Here is a 20570-nt window from a genome sequence, read left to right as displayed (position 1 = left end):
TTTTGTTACCACACCACTTCAAAGTATACTTGCCCTCCTAGTGTTAAGTACAGGCAACTGTCTTAGTTTGGGGTGTAATTATTTAGATTGATAGAAACATATGAGAACTCTCTATGGGTCATTATGTATACTACTTCTGTTTCCTTAATTCACTGTCTCTTGTGGATTGAAAACTGCAATTTGTTTCGTCACTGTTTTAAAAAAATATTTATCTCTTTTGGCTCAGGCGTGCAGTGACAAGCCTCTCGAGGCTGCGAGCAATCACACCTTATTTATTTACATGTGAAAATGAGTCATCAGGTCTCTTCCTTGTCCTCATTTATTCGTAGCTTCAAAAAGCAGTGGTCAGGGCAGTCTTTCTCCATTACATGACTGTCAGTCTCTACTTGAGAGGCTGAGCACTGAAATAATAAATGATGTTGAAGGTCAGGACTCTGACACATAGAATGAGTTGTAGGAGAGTGTTTCTTTCATGATGCTTATCTAGACTATTTCTGGCTGAAGTGAATGGCATTTACCTCCTCTTTTTCAGTGTTAATGCTGAAACATGATTATTTGTATGTGAAGCTGTAGTATCTAATTGTAGCTAAAAACTAGGCAACCTTTCAAGTCCTCAAAATGGTCTGCAATTCTTTCATTTAGGTTTTGATGAGCCTAAAATAAGGGCACTCAGTGATACAGTTATGATTCCATCATTTCTGTCACTTCCTGGTTTTGGTGGTGTGTTGTGTTTTTGTTTTTTACTTTTTTTCCTGGGACAGCTGTATGAATCCATGACATCTGGACAGCTTTATTTGTTTGGTTTTATGGCTTAACTTCCTTCTAATTTCCAAAAGGTAGATTAGATTCAGCTTTTCACTCTGATATGCTAATTGTAGACTGTCTCCCCCTTTACCTTATAATTATTCCAGTGGATGGGATGTAAGATTTCTTTACAAACTGTTCTGTGATTGTCATTGGCAGTGTCATTCGTCCAAAAGTAGGTCGATCAGTTATGTTAGACCTTTGTTTCCAGAAGTAAGTTTTTAAGAACTTTCTCATAACAATAAAGAACAGGTATTTCATCTCACTAGAAATTTGTTTTGTGAACAAGCTTTATGACTTTGTGCATCTATAAGCTGAGATTTCTTCCCCCTTTTATTGTAAAAATTAAAAAAGACAAAATCATTGTAATATTTTTAAAACAATTTTAACACACAGCAGGCTTTCCCTTTTCTGATGCCTTTTATTGCCATCACATCGATGTTAGCTGTATTCTTCAAATCTGTTTCAAATCTCTCATAGATTGAAATATGTTTTAAACGAAGAAAGAAATTTCTCTGGGGTTTACTTTCACAGGAATAGTTTCTTTTACATTACAGCAGCGTTCACACTTATCTGAAAATACACTTGTGTGTTGGATTTGTTTGAGAGTTACCCTCTCTCCCTCCCAATCTCAATCTGTTTAAGTGAAAGAAAGCAATTCAGAGCACACAGGTTAGTTTCCATGATGAACAGTTTTTTGGAGGAGTCTCCCAATTGGCTGAAGATAAATGTTTTTAAATCGATGGTCCATAGAGCACTAGTAAAGTGTTGTAAGGTTGGTTAACAAAACAAATAGAAAACCAAATAAGTAAAACTCATACAAGCACCCTTGTTTATGCATTAATGAAACAGAGTGGGGGAGGAAGTAAAAGTAATAAATGAACTTTCAAAGTTTCAGAGTATCTTCTTTCTTTGATGCAAATTAAAACAGTTGTGAAAGTGTTGAGCAAGATGGTCTTTGCATGTTTTTCCCTAAAAGAATAGGTAAGTCCTCAAGTAAAAAATGTTGAGAAATGTTATTGGGGGGGAGCAGAGTCAGTTAACATAGCCAGCTGACTTGAATAGTGAGGGTGTTCCACTTTTTTTAATGCTGCTTCTTTGTTCTCTGCTTTTAAGTTAACTTTGTGGTTTTGACCCTGTTTCCAAGTACAGAGGGCAGAGATACCCAAAAACGACTAAAGGCACTGAATGCTGCTGTCCTGAGATTATCCAGGAACATCAAGGAATTGCAGAATGAGAATCGGAGGCTGAAGGAAGATCTAGATCATGTACTGAGCAGTTCTCCTCCTTCCAATAAAACAAAAAGTATGTCCTGAAAAGTTGGTGAACATGGAGCAAGGGATTTAGGTACATTTGAAAGATATGTTTGAGAGCAGGCCCCTACAATGGTAGAAATGAGGGAGTTATTACAAAGGTAAAGATTTAGGAGGGGCAGAGGTTGGAATGAGAAGTTACTTACAGGAGTCTCTGACTTCTGGATGTGCTGCTCTGGTCAGATGTGGGTTTCCTTTATTATTATCCCTGAGAATTCTGGACTGGAATCACTTGAAGATTTAATGCTTCACTGGAAAACTGGTTTTCAGTTGTTCAAAACTGATGAGTGTGAATAGTTTATATTGCTTTCTGATCTAATTGGTGTAGAAGTCAGATATTTTAAGACTATTCTCATTTTTTCATTGCTGCATATTTAAAGTTGGGGTTCAGAGGTCTTTAGATGGTCTTTCTATATGGACAGAAGTTTCAAATAGCAAGACCAATGTTGACTCACCAATAGTTTCATGTTTAAAGATTTGTTGTTGTATTTAGATTACAGCGAGTGGAGCAGACAGAGGCTGGTGAGCCGGATTTCAGAACTAGAAAAAGTAAGTGATCATAGTGGTGTGGCCATCTTACCTGTCTTCGAGCAGAAAATGCAGAACCACTGGCTTGTGCTCATGGCATGTTGTCCTTCAATGTATCAGCCTCGCACATTCTGGCTCATGCATGTAAACTGATGTCTGTACCATGTACCCTTCCTCCCTTTTTTCTTTTCTCATACTTGTTACATATAGATGCACATTTCAGAATTTACTTCCATTTGATCTTTTCTCATGGCCTAAAGAAAATAATTTTATGCTAAATTTAATTTTCTTCTTTTTTCTTTTGTATTTTTTTGTGTAAATTTATGCTGTTTAGAAAGTATGTGCCATGGAGAACACCAGGGTGTCATCAGCAGATAGTGAGTCATCACAGTTACTTGCTGTGTCATCTTTGACTTCTGTAGACCTGGATCATCCAGCCTCTCAACAGGTAGACCGTGTTGAGGAATGTCGTCACCTCCAAGGGCTAGTGAAGAAACTGAAGAGTGATAGGAAGGCACTTCAAAATCTCCTACTCAATAAAGAGTGAGACTCTTGTCTGAGTTGTTTTCTGATTTATTTAATTATTTCCTATCACATTATGAAACAATGTAATAAGTCCTTCACATTTTCAGCAAGAAAACGACTTTTGAGGGTCCCTTCAGCTTTTATTTCAAAAGCTTCTTCTAGTCCTACTAGCGTTGTAAAATTACATTGCAGAAAAAAAAAAGTCAGTGAGAGGATAGAAAATGAGAATTTCTCATTGTTTGTAACACATTTTTCAAGGCCCTTTTTTTGCTGACCACATTGAAAAGCCTTTGAAGGGTTATGTGTCACTACACAGCAACTTCTTGCAAGTAATTTGCTGTAAAAATGTCTTGTTTTTTCAACATGTTTTGTCCTGATCTACCACTTTCTCCATTTAAGCCTGCCTTCTGCCATGTGATGCACTGTGACTTCTTTTCTCCCCAGTAAGCGATTCATTTGCAATTTGTATTGCTTGGACTCCTTTGATGTGTCATTGCATAAGGGCAGGCAGGTTAACCTGATCATGAGCAGAGATGTGCACACATCTATGTATTGTTGATAAGACATTCTGCGCCCTGTGTCATCTCGCCTCTGAACAAAAATGCATAGTGAGAGCATGTGAAGAGGCGTTTTGCTTCTGAACAATGTATGCTTGCACTTTGTTTTGTTTAAAAGGAAAAATTAAACATTTAGTTACTTGGCAAACTTGAGAGAACCTATTTTATTTAGAAGCTTAAACAAAAAACTACTTTGTTGAAGTATGAATGTCTTAAGCATTGCTTAGATTTCGTTATACCTTTGTAGATCAGATATCAAGCAGTTACTGCAGGCTAAGGCTGAAGTGGAGCTGGAGCTGCAGAAGTGGCAGAATAAGATGGAAGAAAAGACTACAGAAGAGCAGACTTTAAGGTATCATATTTTGTATTAGTAGATCCTTTCAGAACAAAAAAAATCTGGTAAAGTATAGTTCTCTTTTGAAGTGGCTCAAAATCTGTAGGAGATGAGCTTAACTGCAGGAAGCTGGGAATTCATTTAAGCAGAACTGTTTTGTAGAGATGGAGTAAGTTATTAGGGGAGGAATTCTACAGAGTGGTTTTAGAAGAAGTGGAAGACTAAGAAGTATAGTAAAATTAAGAATGAAATTATAATAAAAATTAATAAGATAAATGGAAAAAGAAAGCTGCCATGTTGGGCTCAGAGGCATTTTTTTTCTCTTTCTAAGAAAAAACTATACTATCTTTACCTTAGCCTATGCTTCTAGACCATTGCCAATAAGTCATTCCATTAACTTCATGTATTCTGTGTAACTGTTGATAATAATCCTGTGCAAGGGTGGTCAAAAAAAAAAAAAGTTATTTCATTATTGCTTTGTAAGAAAGGACTTTGACAAATATGAAACTGTAGAGCTCTAGATGTGTTATTAATAGTATCAAGGGTACCATTGTAACCCTGGGACTTTTTAATTTTAACATAAGACTGTGCTATCGCAACTTGAGAATTGATGTCACATGTTTGTTACTATGAGAATATGTATCACGTTATCCGGAACAGTTCCTCACTTTGGCCTTAAAAAACCCCAAAGCAACCAAATCTTATGAAATAGGTTCAGTATTTTCAAAGCAGGAACAACAGAAAATTTCTGGCTATAAATATCTTTGCTTTTCCAGCTGTAGTGAGGAAATCCAGAACGTGACACAGAAAGTAGGGAAACTGGAGTCAAAATTGGAGCAAGAGAAGAGTCAAATAGCAGAAGATACAATGGAAAAGCTTAATGAGGTATAGACACGTATTTTTGTTTGTAGTTTTATTTGTGGGGTTTTTTCCACTTGGATCTAGTATATTGCAAATTGACCTGATAGTCTAAATAGCTGCTAGTTGTGCCTTGTCGGAGATTCTGAATGATGGTTAATTCCCAGCATTTGTTGGTAAGTTGTTTCAGTAATTACCACTGCAACTTGGGGGTTTTTTGGAGCTGTTCTCTTAGTGATTATCTGCCTCACCATCGCTTTTTTCTTCTTCAGTGGAAAGTTGCAAAAAGCTTACACTTTTAAGTGTTTGTGTGTTTTGTCTTTAAAAAAAAAAAAAACAAAACACAAAAAACCCAAACAAACCTACCAGACATTTGTGGTTTTGCTTATATATTCTTATAACATCTGAACCCATTAGCTAATTTCAGTCCAATTTTGTAGAGGGAGGGAGGTCTTGTAGGATTTGACAGATAAAGGATAGACACACAGGTAAGCGTGCTCACTGGCAGACGAGCAAAAGACAAAAACTCCTTTTCAATGATTTTTATGCTGGTCAGGTGATCAGTTAGGGCACATGTTCTGTCCAGTCAGAAAATATTCATGAGCCTTTCTGTTTGGATGGAAGCAGAGTACTTTTTCATGGGAAGGTTTACAGGATGTAGAGCACTAATCATAATGAAAGTTGAGGGTTTCTTTTAATTCCACTGCTGATGGGACACCATATATGAGTAAAGAATTAGGGAAGATGTCAATACAATAAAATAAACCCTTATTTCCTTTGAATTGAACTTTTTCTAGAGTTGAGGTATTCATAACATCTTCTTTCTGGAATTTCCGGTATCTAGCAAATATATTTGTGCATCTGTTGATCCTGGGCAGTCTTTAATGGGCCTCTGTAATCAGTTGGGGTACTTTTGTGAAATATGACTGAACTTCGTATCTTTGCAATCTTCTATCCCTCTGCCAAATGCTGTGTAACTGGCCGGTAGAGATGAACAGGCACTGACAGACATGCTTTCAGATGCAATGTGGTCATGTTAATCTCATTTCACTAAAAACTACTTGAAAATTATTAGTGGGGATTTTGATCGTTTGTACTTAAAAATAAATAGACCCTGAAATATAGGTAGTAAAAAATATGAATAAAAATGTCCACTAGCTTAAGAGGGTGCTGGTTTTTGATATACTGTGCAATACTTTAGATTCTTTTTTGTGTGTTATAGGTTGATGGATGCTAGATGATGTTTGGAATACCAAATAACTTGAGTCTTTAAAAACAGCCAACAAACAGCTCCTTTTTTCCTCTGCAGACTATATATATTCTTGGCCAGTAACCATCCATTTATTGAAATGTTCCCATTATTTGTAATTATCACTAAGTTCCTACCAATTTTTCATTTTAATAGTAGGTTGTCATTTTTAATATAATATGATCCATTTGCTAAACTTAAGCCTGTAACTCAGCGTTTTTAGGTTATAAATAAATCCTTTTCACAGAATCAAGAGGTTTTTTCAGAGTCTATAAAATCTCTTGTTCCTCTACTTAGAATTTTACACCAACAAATTAAATTAGTCTTTTAAAATTGCAGTTAACTTTTGTTTGGCAAGTGAGGTATGACAATTAGTATGGGATAATTAGGGATCAAAAGGATCAGATGGTGAGAGGTGGAATATGCAACCACAGCACAGAAGAAATAACTGGAACAAAACCTTGTTTTGTTCCTGGTTTCTTTATTTTTCCTCTAATTAATTTCTTCAAGACAGAAGAGTGGAGTTATGACAATATACACAAGTTCTCCGTCTTGTTGGTGCCATATGATGGCCAACTCATCAGTAAGCTTAAACAGATGATTATGGGGCCACAGAAGCCAGGATAAGACATGAGAGCACTCTGCAGTTAATTAATACTAGTCTCTCCTGGAGAAGAATTGCAAAATTAGGTATCCTGGTATTTGTTCTCAGTCTGTCAATAACATACAAACCATTTCTGATCAACAAAGCAGTGGGTTCCGCTGTTGGAGCTCCTATTGCTTTAGCAATGCATAGAAAAATAGGAGTGTGTGTAAATGAAAACCTTTCCATTCCCATGCTCTGCTAACAGCTAAAATGGGGACAGAAATGTGTTTCACTGTAACAGTCATCTAGATGATGACTTTGAACATTAGCAGTATTCGGAACTAAGAATTTCCTCTTAAACTTCCTTCCACCGTGCAGGCCGGATGAACATTTAACAACTCTGGTGCTGATTTTGTAACCTGTTTCCCCTCATAGAATTTCAGGTTGTGCCTTTAGTGTACTAAGTTCAAGATTCTCCTTTGCAGTCTTCACCAGTCTGCACGGTTAAAGGCAAAGAAGATCGCAGGAAGGAACAAGCAGCCAAAATCATCCAGAGACAGTGGAAGATGTACCGAAATAAGGTAAGATTCTCCTATCAGGGAACAATGAGGACATCCGCCTTTGAATCTTACTCTTGTTTTAGCATCTACAGTAACCTGCTGCCAGGCACCAGGAATTGCAGCAGTGCTTCCCAGTATGATTCCTTACCACCATCTTCTCTTCCACTGCTTTTTTCAAGTCCTCCCTGCTGCTGCTTTTGCCTTTGCTCCCTAGAACCCTGTTGTTCCTGCTGTGAGATAGCCAGTTTCTGAATGAGGGAGTTTGGGTGAGCAGAGAACTAAGGAAGCATAGCAGTGTTTGAAGCAGCACTGCTGCTGTTGCTTCCTTGAGGTATGACTGAGAAGTTAAATTTCCCTTGCAGAAATCCTCCAAACAATACAGGAAGTTTCATGTATTTTGTTACACTCAACTAGGACAAAATGATCTAGAGAAAAAGTGTTAACCTTAAATTTTGTCCTATGGGCAACACCATAATGCTGCTTTTTCCATGTATAGGACATGGTGTGAGGTGGGCCTTGTAAATGCTGCTTAGGAAACTAAAGACAAAAGAACTATCCATACATATTTCAAAGATTAAAAGCTTTTTCTTTTCCTTAAGTTTGTTGATTGAGTTTTTGGGGGGAGGTGGGATAGGTGTTTTCATGTGTTTTAATTGTTGGGGAAAAATTTGGAAAATCTTTATTAGATAAAACTTGCACATATTTGTGGTATTAACTTAGGCACTTTTCATTTCAGAAAGAAGAAATTGCTCTGGATGAGGTGAGTGTGTTTGACACCCAACAAAACAGTAAAACCTTTAATTTGTATCAAAGGACAAACAAATAACTTTTTTATTTTTAAAGAGGTTTTATTGTAATATGAACCGTTGTTCCAAGATCATGTTTGTTCTTCAGGCTGGCTCATGATCTACCTTCTGACATTCTGGCTTTGTTTGATATATCTTGTCAAAGTGTTCCACTTCTGGTCTCAAATTTTCTGTACTTAGCACCTTCTGCAAGAGGAATGCTTCTGAAAATTTTGAACAAAATTTGATACAGACAGGAAAGTTTTTCTGCATTACGTAATTCTAATAATGCTTTCATTTTCACTATGATGAGTCTTCAGAAAGATTTGAAGTAGGAATTTGAAGCCTTTGCTAAGAAGAAACATCTTTGACAAACTTGTCACTTTTTGATAAATGTTCTGCACAAAGGTTTTTATTAAGCTGTTTCTTCAAATAGCACAATGTAGCATCTTACATTTGTTTTTTACAGAACGTTAAAAATCCTACTTTCAGAAATTACAACAAATTCTAGCCATGTGACGCAAACATACTGTTTTACATCTAGATGCTTTTTGTTGATTAGAATCCCATAAAATCTCTGAGTATAGAGGAAAGACTTACGTTCAGCGTAATCACCACAATGGTCTGCCAGACTTGGCTTGATTTCTGGTTGTATCAGAGCATCACAGAGCCCGCTGGGTAGCCAGAATCTAATATGGGAATGGGAGCATGTTGCTATATTTGTGAAACATAGGCTAGTGTTGGCAGCTAGAACTTAACTGTGTTTGATAAGATCAATCATGAACATCTCCCAGATTGAATTTAAACCATGGAGCTGTATGTCTGTGGGTTGTCACAGGCTGGGGATTCTTTGGATTGCAGCAGAGTACCTATGAAGTAACGGGGATGTGTGTGTTTCCCTTAAACATAAAAAAATGTCAAGACATCAAAGAGTTTCCATTGCACAGGGAAAAGTTATTTTCCCCATGTGCCTCTTCCTTCTGGACTCTTGTTTTAATTTATAGCTGCCATCTTTCAAAGCAGCTAACATCTACTTATTTCTTTCTATGCTAGGCAGTTGTTATGCTTCAGGCAGCTTTCAGAGGACATTTAGCTCGACAGAAACTGTTACTGAATAACAGGATGCATGATGCAAAATCTCACAAGGTAATTGTTGGGGAAAATGGGTATCCAGGCATCCCATTATGTTTAGTTTACAGTGTAAAGTACTGTACTTCCAGACTTAATTCTCTGAATCACCCGGTGATGTTTTAACGCACTAGTTGGCAGCACTGCTGTAATTCCAGAAAGATATCGAGCTCATTCCCTAGCCTCCCTTTCTATCTTCTTTAGTTCACAGTTTTTCTTAGAAGTAAAGCTGTAACTTGTCTGCATTATGGACTGTAGCTAGGTCTCCTCTTTTTTTCTGGTTCTCCCATCAGCTAATAATGTACCCTTTAACTTTTAATTCAGAGTGGTGTTGAAAACTGTACTTGTTGTCAAGTGTTCACTACTGAATCATTGTAGTAATAGATGAACCTTTGTCAGTGAAGTTCAGAAATAAGGATTTGGAAAGCATCTTTGATTGGGTTGAAAAGTAAAGGAGTCTTGCATGTGGTATGCTCAACCAAAGACTCGTAGGGTCCTCTGTCATGTCAAACTCACTCCAGATTGCTCAATTCTAAATATGAAAAAATTTCCTTACCAATTAAACATTTGGTTTCGGTAAATCATTTGCCAATTTATATGAACATCCTTTGGATGTAGGCTAAAGTTAATTTGTAATTCTCCATCCAGGTTGTCCATCTGGTTGCACTTTACATGCACTTTTATTTCAGTAAACTGGCCCAATGCAGTAGGACCGAATACTTTTGCTTGATATAAGCAGAAGATGTATCCATCATGAAGGTTGCCTTATCTCCTTTGACTTCAAAAGGTTTCCTTCCTGGAAAATAAATGAACTTTCCTTGCAGGTGTCTGCTCTTTGATTAATTGAATACAGATGCTTCAAGCTTGTATGATGTTCAGATTTGCATTTCCTGCTGATTTAGTCTTATAGAACCTTAAAGACTGCAGACCAAAAGATGGGAATATTTGCTCTACTACCACTTTCACAATCAGGAACAAGATTGTGAAAGAGTCTGTCAAGCTTCTGTGCAATCTGTAAAAGGTCAGTTTTCTTTAATCTGATTGCTTTGCAGAACTCCTGCATGTCTTCCACATCAACCTCCTTGAGCTTGTCTTCTGATTGCAAGGAGAAAGATGAGATTGTGACATTTATCCAGTCCATTTTCAGGGCTCACTTAGCACGTACAGTACTGCTTGAGGAGAGGTAAGTGAGGAATAGATACTTCTGCAACATGCAGTAGCAAAATTGTTTTTATTAGAGGAGAGGGCTCATTTTTTTAATAGAGTTTTAGTGTGGGTTTCTTGGCAGAGAAGGAGAACAAGGCTGTTGTTCCAACAAAGACAAGGGAGATCTTGCTCCTGAGAAAATTCAAAGGGTATGCAACTGAAAGGGTTTCTTTTTGCAGCAGTAGTCTTCCCATATCTTGTTCTCCATAGCAATAAGGAAAAGTAAAAAAAAAAAAAAAAAAATTACTCTTTGGAAAGAAAAAAAATTAAATTACAGTTGCTGTCAAACTGATTGCTAGTACACTCGCTTAATGTAAGTGAATCTGAAGCCCTGGCATGTAAAAGTTAAGGGTTATGTGGAGGAAGAACAGGGAAGAGCTAGGATACCATCTTGCTGAGAAAGAATGCGATGATTTACTTACTGCTTAAGTTTATGGTGACTCTGTCTTGAAAAATACTTCCTTTCTCTCCAGGGTTTACTGCTCCAAAAGTTTTAAATATTGGCTGCCATGGTTACAAGGAGAGTTACATAGCTGTCACCTCACTTAGTGTCTGAGTTCACTTCTGCAGGTGATAATCTTTTGTCTCTTGGACACTAGCAACACAAGAAACTCTTCAGCATACCCTCTGAAGACAGAGTGCAGTTACTGTTCTGTGCCTTACGCTATGCAGTATGTCTTTTTGCAGGCCCTCTGTGTCCAGTGCACCAAGTGAGAAAGCAGATTCTGCAGTTTACATTACAGAGAAGAAACCGGTCTCAGCAGCGCTCCAGAGACCTCTTTCAATCTTTGTGTCGCCTCTTCCTGGTAATCTCATTTCCCTCTGTGTTCAAAAGTATGGGTGTTTTGAGTGGGTGGGTGCGCACACAATTTTATGGAGAACATCTGCACATGCACACACATGGGTACATGTACTCTGTGAGTGGGCCTTCCTTTAATTTTATGACATGTTGCTTATACTAGCACATGCAGTCCCTTACATAAAAAATAAAAGCTTTAACAGTATGAGTACCAGCTTCCTCACAGTGCTTTGCCTTTTTGTCACAACTGTGGTTTGGAAGCTTGCTTTCGGGTGTGAGTGTTAGTTATTCAAGGAACATGGTGTTCCCCTGTATTGCCTCTCTACCTCCTTTTTCAATCCCCCCAGCCCTGCAGCTGTAGTATGGTATTTTCCACTACATTTTGGGCCCAAAGCCATAGACAAGCCAAGAACGTTTTCACCATCCTGACTTAGTTTCTGAAGGGGACAGACATCTGGTAAAAGAACTATCCTAGTCAGCCATGTGTATTTAGTCACGTTTCTTCAGCCATCTTCCGTTGCTGCTGTAAGAGGAAAGTCCTGGATAACCTTGCCAAATGGTACTACTGTAATACAAACTGGGAAAATGTCTGTCTTTTTTATGGGTCTTATGCCATTTGGTTTCTTTCTTGCATTCTTCATTGCTGTTTGTGAGAAGGTGGAGTTAAACCCAAAGAGGCTTTTAAGAGGATGTTAGAAGTACCGAGTAGGAAAGGCAAAACAATGATGCAGATAAGACAGCCCTAGACATGCAGCTTCAAAGGAGTTAAAAACGAATTGAAAAAGGTTGGTTCTATCCAGAGTGGAATATTTTAGGCTTTTATGGATCAGTTGGAGAAAAAAGAGCAACTTTGAGGGTGACCTGAGAAATAGTTACTTGTTCTTTTGTCAATGAAAAGCTGACAGTCCCTGCAGACTTGCTCAGAAACAGAGCATGCTGTAAGCAGCTGAGGCTGTTTCTCTAAGATACGAGATGGGGAATAAGCCAGATCTGCAGCAGTTGTGAATACAGTCACCCTTCAGTGAAGGAAAATGTGTTTAAGAAACTTTACTGTATTCCATATTCAGGAGCTTATTCTACTTTGTGAAGGAGTAGGTAGTACTTGCTTCTGAAGATGTTAAGAGTTTTGAGTGATTTTACTTATGTCTGGTGCCAGTATCCAGAAAAAAAAAAGCTGCAGCATCCTGTTTTGCCTGCGCTATACTGCAGTAGTCATTATTGGTATGCTCAGTCTAAAGCCAGAGTAAAACAGTTGTGAAATTCTACCCAAAGAGAAAGAATCAGTTTTAAAAAATGCTTTGTGCCTCTGAAGAAGTGCTTCTAAGACCCAGAGAAGGGTGTAAGATGAAGCTAGTCTGGTAAATGCAATAGTATGAATACTAATAGAGCATAGTCACTGTCTAGCTATGAAGTCTCCAAAGCTAACTTTTATTGGAGGTTATGATGACGAAGTGATGAGTGAAGAAGTTCTGAAAGAATTTATACTGGAAGGGATAGGGAGGAGACCATAAACATTCAAACTTTTTTCCTTGCAGTCCTTTTCTGGTGAATATCAAAAAGGAGAGATTGGGAGCAAAGCAGGCTATATTGCTGCTGATCTTAGAAATATGGGAGACGTTCTCAACATCTGGGATGAGGATAGAATGTATCTAGGCAGCTTGTGAAGAGGCATACTGGATATGTGCTTCTGTAACTGCACAACTGCCCGAAAGACTGCCTTGCATTGAGTAGCTATGTGAAGTATTAGCTCTTGGTGCATTGGAGGGTTTAACCAAACTCTCCCAAAAGACAAATTGGGAAAAAACTACTAAAGGAAGGAGAGTGTTCTGGTGTAAATGCCACCTGTGTGAAGAAATGTTGACCCCTCAGCAATCTGTTTGGTTATAGCAGGTTTTTTGCCATTTGAATTCATGTAGCCTAAACAGGTTGAAGTTAACTAAAAGTCCAACATCTGTCATTTGTAGCTCATGACTGATGTAAAAATCCACTAGAAAAATTGGGTTTTGATGTAATGTATTTCACTGGTCATCCTGCAGCTTGGAAAGTACATGAGACAAGGAGCTTGTTTAACAGCTGAGTGATTTAAAGCAATCAAATTCCTTTAGCTTTAAATCATGCAGTTGTTGAACAAGCTCTTGCTTCATTTGTCCCAAGTCCAAACTTGCATTTTGTGACCTCTAGATCTTGCAATGATCTTAAATTTCAGTGAAAGTATATATTGCAGTAAGTAATCTAATTTCACTAGCCTTTCTGCATTATTTTGAGAGGAATGGGAAAGAGTAAAATGTGTTTTAAAGAACCTTATGTATCTGCTAGAATAGATTTATATAATCCTGGTCTAGCATTGCAGACTTTTAATTCATTGTTTGCATCAGGTTAGATGTCTCTGTTTTCTAAATTAAAAAAAAAAAAAAATTGCAAAAGTGGTGTAGCATTCAATACTGCTTTGCTTGTCTTCAGAATGTGGACAGTACTTGGAGATTTGTAAAGCCATTTCTGCTGCTTCCCATGAAATGGAACAGATAAGAATTCAGTCTGTGAAGCTTAGCGTTTTGTTTCTGTCAGGGGAGTGGCAGGAAGGAAGAATATGTTCTGTACATGCACGGAAATCTTGAATAAGGGCAGCATTTCTCTCTGCATATCACTAGCTACTCTGGATACAACTGTTAACTTAATTTGAGGCTTTTTTGAAATCATGATGAATTTACATACAACCCTTAAGTCTAATCAGTGCTTAACCCTTCACAAGCACAAAGATAAAGTTGTCACTCTGAAGTATATTAAGCTGAAGACGAGGACAAGAAAATGTCAGACATCAAGAGCAGGATATAATCAAGAGTGATTTGGACAATATTAAGCTATTTCATATATGATATCTGTTTATTGTTGGAGTTGCATCTTCTAGTTATGCCTGCTTCTGGAAGTTCTCTTTGCTCATCCTTACCACTAGTACTACTGGCTCATAAATCTTCCTGAAAAACTCTTATGTTATTTGTTAAGTGAAATTCTTCTCTGCATCAGTTAACTAGAAAGTCATGTGTTTCTTTGCTTCTGTAGGTTGAGGTCAGTGTAATGGCCTCCCCACATTCCTCCTCTCCATTCACAGGCTCTCTGTCTGTCACTCTTTTTCTATTTCTGGGCTGGTTGCGGTCCTCTTTCTTTATTCCACATTCCAGTTGCTGTGTATGCCTCCTCTTCCATACCAGGAGGTTGGGTTTTTTCTCTGTCAGGAACCTCTTATTTCACTGAGACCCATGGCATGTCTGTTCCTCTCCCCACATAATCCCTGTATGCCCTCCATTTTCCCTGCCATTTCAGTGTCAAAATCTCAGTGTATGGCTTCTTACTTGTCTGTTTCCTCTTTCTACCACAGGTTGTCTCAATTTGTTTTCTTCTTTGGGAGATAGTCTTTTCAGAGAATTTATATTTGAAACTGAAAAATAAGTGGAGCTCAGGGGAGAATATTGTGCTAGGAGGTATTAATAGCTGAGGGGAGGATATTGTGCTAGAAGGTATTAATAGCTGTCGTCATTTAGTTCATAGATCTCTTGCAGAGGGGATATAAGCTGCTGGTTCTGCTCATCAGATGTTAGGGGCCTCATATGTGTCCATTTTATTCCTCTGATTTTCCAGTGTTTACTGGAATCATTAGGGTTCTATCTGTTCATGTCCTGAACATTTCCTCAAATGTTGGAATTGATGACATGCATAGAATCACACATCCAGAAAAATAGCAGAGAAGCAAAAAAAAAAGAAACCCCAAAACCCCACCCCATGATATGGTCACCATTTTTATTGTCATTAAGGTAGTACAGCATGTGAATATGATTTTTGGTATTTGGATGAATATTTTGGTATAAGGATGAAACAGTCACTGAGAGCTTCCATCTTTTTTCTATTTCCTTTTGCTCTATCTATGACTGAAGTTCTCATTATGACCTTTCTGCTTAGCTTAAGCTTGCTTGGGTCAATTTTTCCTTTTCTGGCCATCTAATAAATATTTATTTTTATGACCTGAGATGGCTTCAGTATCAAATTGCTTTACTTTGTGGTGTGTAACCACTTGCAAAGATTTGAAGACAGTAAGACAAATCATGCGTGGTCAGTATGTCAACTTAATGCCTGCCATGCATGCTCTTTCATTAAAGAGGAATGGGAATAGTTATACACAGAAAAAGGTAGATCAGAGTTATTCATAACTGTAGGTAATTCTGGAAACTTAATGGGTTGGAGAATATTACGCTTCCCACAAGGGCTTGTTTTTGTCAATGTTGTTTATTGATGACCTTGTTTTCTTTGTAATTATTTCAGCCAGGTCCTCTGAGAAGCAATCACAGCCTATTCTCCCTCTCTCTGTGGATGAAACTCACTCAGACGATTCAGATGATATTGTCATTGTCTCTCCGTTGTTGCAGATGAAGAAAAACTACACCCACTTCTAAGTTTTAGTAACAGGCTCTGGTGATCTTGAATTATTCGATTCACAAAACTGTTTCTACCAAGATAAAGCATATCAAAGATGAAAAACGGGAGATATCAGACCCTTTTTAATGACAGTTGTCATTATTTCGGCCATAAACGATTAATTGTTTGATATGCCATCTCTGCAGACTTTATGGCTAAAAGCCACTGACTAACTGTTAACCTTATCCTCCTGGTACGGATAGAGTTTGGATTTAAAAACTAAACCAAAACACTTTAATATTTTGTCTCACAATGAGGATTATAAATTCAATTGCCAAATTTAAATGAAAGCAATAAAGCCTTAAGCTATTTCATGTCAAACAGTTTTGTTTCAGTTTAACTAAAATAATTTGTTTTATTGGAAAGTGATTAATGACATGGCTCCAATTTTCAGCCCATGTACGTGAAGGGGAACAGCTTGTATTTGTTACTAGGTCCTCTCTTTAAACATTTTACTGTGTGATATTTTAATATCTTTTTTGTTTATTTTTATACTGAACATTTACAGTCTGTGCAGACCTTGTAAAGGCTTTTAGAAAGCCATTTCTTTGTCATAGGGCTATTCTAGGCCTACTGTATCAGCAGGGTTTTCTTATTTATTGCTTTTTCCAAGTGTGCTTGCTATGATATGTATAGTACTATTTTGTTTTTGAAATGTCCAAACACGTAATTTTTTGTATTTGTCAGAGACGGTGCATAATAGCAGGAGTGTTCTGTGAAGGCTACGCTTGTGACTGCTTTTTTTGCTTACATGTCACAAATATGAGTGGATTATGCAGGATCATCTCTAATATGTGAAAACATTTGGAATAGGAGCTATGTTGCTTTATGTCCCGTTTTAGTTTACGTCACTTGACTGTCTGAAACTTTCACCTAAATAGAGTGCTCATACACTGAGTGCTAAGGCGTTTTCAAATCTAATGTTGCTTTTCTGTTGATCTCTCTTCTCAGTATTACTTTGCATGTGCACCCATTATATATACATATATACTGCAGGTGTGCACCAAGTCCAGTCACAGGCTGGGAGAGGGGTCACAATATACACCCATCACACTGATCGGCTACAAGGTTGACTGCTGGAAAGCGTGGGCACTCCCAGCTCTCTCTGTTCTGAGGGATATGGATTGGGATGAGCATAATATACAAAGGCTAACCCATGCAGTTTGGTTTAGGAACAGAAGTGGTAGGTTGGATTATAAGAGAAATTAAGGCTACATCCAGAAATAACACTATTTGATAATATTGTTGTCCACGGAAGGACCAAAGACATAATTGGCTCTGGAGAATACGGTCCAAGGGGTCTTTCCAGATCTTTTAATGCAGACTGTAGCCCTTCTTGACTGGAAGGAGGGCCTTATAGTTCCTACTATCATGCCAACATCCTTCATAGGCATTCCAGTGTGGGTTGTGGGTTTTTTTTAAGGTGAACTAGATAACTTACATGGTATTTACTGGAAGGAGAATTTAATTTTACAAGCACACAGTGAGGTTTTTGTGGAGACCCTAATGGTTCCTTTGTCATCGAGGAGTAATAAAGACTCCTGTAAACAGAAAGCACACTTTTAAATATAAGATTTTTATCACCTTTTCCCTCCTCTTTTTTAAATTAAAAATCAGTCGCCACTGTTTCACAGAATACTAATAAGTCAGAGCTGTCTCGGTTCTTTGATTTCAATGAAGCACTATCTGAGGCTTATCATAGTTCATGCCAGTACTTGCAGCCAAAGAGGAAACTGGATGGCTGCAGCACAATGCAGCTGATTTCATTTAATCCCATCAGTGGAAATGCTGCCTGTGCTATTTCCAAAGGCAGTTTTGGGAGCTCTCCATACCCAAAGCAGTCTGAAGAATGTCATTTACACTCCCATTGGGTAAATTTTTCCTGCTGGTACTTTGGTCACATGACTGTCAACTGCAGAAAGGATAAAAAAGTATATAAAAGAATAAAAGGGACAGAATCCTCTTGGCAGAAGGTGAGACCTGTTTCCCTCTTTTTCTGGAAGTCATGTTATGAAAGAGAGTCATTTTGCTAAATAAAAGCAGAGCTCTCCTGAGTTGCTTATGTATAATATTTCAAGTCTGTAACTGTGACTGTCATGGATACCTCCAGAGAGAGTAACTAGAGCTGAGGACTGACATATTAAGGGGAGAGTATGTAATGTGTCAGGAGCAAGAGTGATATAAAATACCTACCTAGCTGTTCCTATGGGGAAATACTTGGACAGCAAATATAATAAAGATGACATTCTTTTACTTCACTGTGCTGTAATAACCAATATGAAAGTATTAGGAAGTAGATACAGAGCAGAAAGACTTGTGTTTTTACTGAGCATATGACTAGCAGTAGTGCTGTCAATACACAAGTTCTGGGATAAAGGGGAGATAGTGTCTTGGCATGACCCAAAGGCACAGACAAAAATCGGGGTGAAAAGGAGCAGTTTCTCCATATTCTCCATTTTCTACTCCATCCCGGTTTTCTGGGATGAATGAGGATGTGTCTAGAGCTTCCTAAATTTGAGTCTGCTATCTCCTAGTTATCAAAAATCTGATACTTAACTTGAGCCAGGCTTCAAACTGCTGTCTCAGTTTGGAAGATAACTGCTCACATATTTGGAAGATAAATATGCTCACTGCACATCAAAAGTTTGGTGTGGTACAGTAGAAGGAGAAACTTCCACAGTATTAGTAGCCTTTAATGTTGTTTTGTTATATACTGCAATGGAATGTGTTGAAGGGAGTAGCAACTGACACTAGGTTTCATTCTGTGGTTATCTATCTGAATGCCAGCACCTGTAAATCTGGGAAGAAGTGAGGAACAATGAAGGACGAAAAAGTTAATTTTGGAATAAATGGTGGTTTTCCTTAACAGGGAGCTGAGGAGAGTAAAAATCGGTGTGGCTCAAACCTGTCAAGGCAGGCCCAATACAAACCTACTCAATTTCTGAAAAATGCATCTTCTGTAAAAAAAGTACTGGTGACCTTGTGGGGGCATCAAGGTCTTGAATTAAAATTAAACTGCACTGCAACCTATGTTATCTAACAGCACACTTTCCATTCTACTGATAGGGGATAATGTTACCTACTTAAAACCTTTTGCAATTTACAGTAGCGTTTAGTTAGAGATCGTGTGTGAACATAGACTTCTGACTTTCATGGGATGTTACTGCTCTTGATCTCTTTTTACCCTTAAGTGCCTACGCCTGTAAATCTTTACGGAGGCATCAAGATCTGAAAACTGTACTGTTTTCTGCATAGATATAAAAATAATCCCAGGCAACTTTTAATATAGTCAAAATGGAAAAGGATTAATCTTGGCATATAAGAGCGCAATTAATTTTTATGATCTTTTTAATATTTAGAACTGTGCAAGTCTTTTATGTAATTTATTTGGGGATCTTTTAAAAGCTAAAACAATTGCAATGTATTTTCTCCTAATTGTTGACCTTTCAAATAAAGTTTGTAAATTAATTGTTCATGCATTTCTGCTGCAGTTGCTGTGTTTGCATTGCTCCTCTGGCCTCTGCTGTGTGCTCCCGTTGTTTTCACCTTGCACCTCGGTTGACCTTTTACTCCTGTCTGTTTTCCTGAGCCAATAGTAACAAGATAACTCTTAAACAGGTAGGGTGTGAATTTCTTCTTCAGTAGGCATTCAAGATTGTCCCATCAGGAAAGAACAGTGTTCTTGACCAAGGCCTAGTGGAATTGACAGAGGTGATGGTCTTTTGCTTTCGGTCTTCCCTTCTGGTGTTTTATTCAGAAAAGAAATCCTGTCCAGTAGGTCTATAACTAAAAGCCATGCCATTGCCTCAAACATATCTGGGTTTGGGTGGAGTACAGCAAGCTTCATTTATGCCTTTTTATCTATTGTTGTGCTGCTTGCTTGGTGGTTGCAAGTCACACTGACCAGTTACCAAACCAGTGAAATTCAGATAAAAGATTCAAAAGAAATTGCTGTGGTGACTGTTCAAAATAATCTGCCAGAGAAGAGAAACGTGCCTAAATACCTTGTAGACATGCAGAGGACTGGGTGAAGCTGGTTTGCTGTCAGCCGCAGGGAGAATAGGAGTCTACAGGCTTCTGAAGACTGTCCCATTTACTTAGAGTGTATCCCCTTACCTCGGTCATTGTTGCTGTTCATGAAGCTCTGGTGGAAGGAACTAGGAGGTATGCGTTCCTTTCTAGGTCCACTGAAAAAGCCTTTAGGGACTGCCAGGAAAAAGAAGCCTTATGCTGCTTTATGAAGATAGAAGACCCTGCTAACTGCTGTGAAGACACGGGAATCCTGTAGTCATCTTCCTGTCTAGCAGAGTCCTTGTTGTAGGATTAAAACAGCTATGAGTACAAGATGAAACAAACAATCTGTGTTTGATGAATATATTATCTAAATTTCACTTTTTTGTTCCTTTTCTCTCTGTTCCACTGACATATGCTCTGGATTTCTTAGCAGAAACTTCAGTTTTAAATCTTAAATGCTGGAGGTAAGCCATGCGGCATGAATGGAAAAGTTTTGATATGATTTCTTGGAGCAGACTAGTCTTGAATTCAGTTGAAAGCAATTAAGCATTCACACCACTTGTATTAAACTCTACTTTGGCTCCATCTGAAGTCAGAATGCCCTTGACTCCTGCAAGCTTTGCAACATCCGTTTATGTTAGGTCTGTTAGCTAACTAATTGCTTTCCCCATATGAACTTCTAAGGGCAAAAGAGAAATTTCATTGATTCGATGGGCATCATTAAGACCTGCAAAGAGCGAAATATCTGCATCAGACTTGAGGTTATTAGGGAAGGATTTTCAGGCATGATTGGCGGTCTGGTGCTGCATCAGTTCCTCTGGCGTTTCCTTCTAAAGGTTGCTTATGTGGTTCTTCGCCCG

The 20570-nt window shown here is 38.0% G+C and overlaps 1 protein-coding gene across 6 annotated transcripts in view; it reads left to right on the top strand.

Moving 5' to 3' along the window:
* Positions 1–19171, top strand: part of IQCE (IQ motif containing E) — a 29301-nt gene extending 10130 nt beyond the window's left edge. For 2 of the 6 annotated variants that reach the window (XM_049791128.1, XM_049791127.1), the window contains exons 12-22: positions 1952–2109; positions 2611–2666; positions 2980–3188; positions 3975–4079; positions 4838–4946; positions 7240–7335; positions 8051–8074; positions 9153–9245; positions 10280–10410; positions 11106–11239; positions 15544–19171. In XM_049791128.1, the coding sequence (XP_049647085.1) occupies positions 1952–2109; positions 2611–2666; positions 2980–3188; positions 3975–4079; positions 4838–4946; positions 7240–7335; positions 8051–8074; positions 9153–9245; positions 10280–10410; positions 11106–11239; positions 15544–15674 (1246 nt within the window). In that variant the 3' untranslated portion in view covers positions 15675–19171. The other 4 variants (XM_049791131.1, XM_049791129.1, XM_049791130.1 and 1 more) reach the window with 4 other exon arrangements.
* The last annotated feature ends 1399 nt before the right edge of the window (positions 19172–20570 follow it).

Source organism: Accipiter gentilis, chromosome 33, assembly GCF_929443795.1.
Source record: "Accipiter gentilis chromosome 33, bAccGen1.1, whole genome shotgun sequence".
NCBI lineage: Eukaryota > Metazoa > Chordata > Aves > Accipitriformes > Accipitridae > Astur > Astur gentilis.
This window is presented reverse-complemented; position numbering and strand designations above follow the sequence as displayed.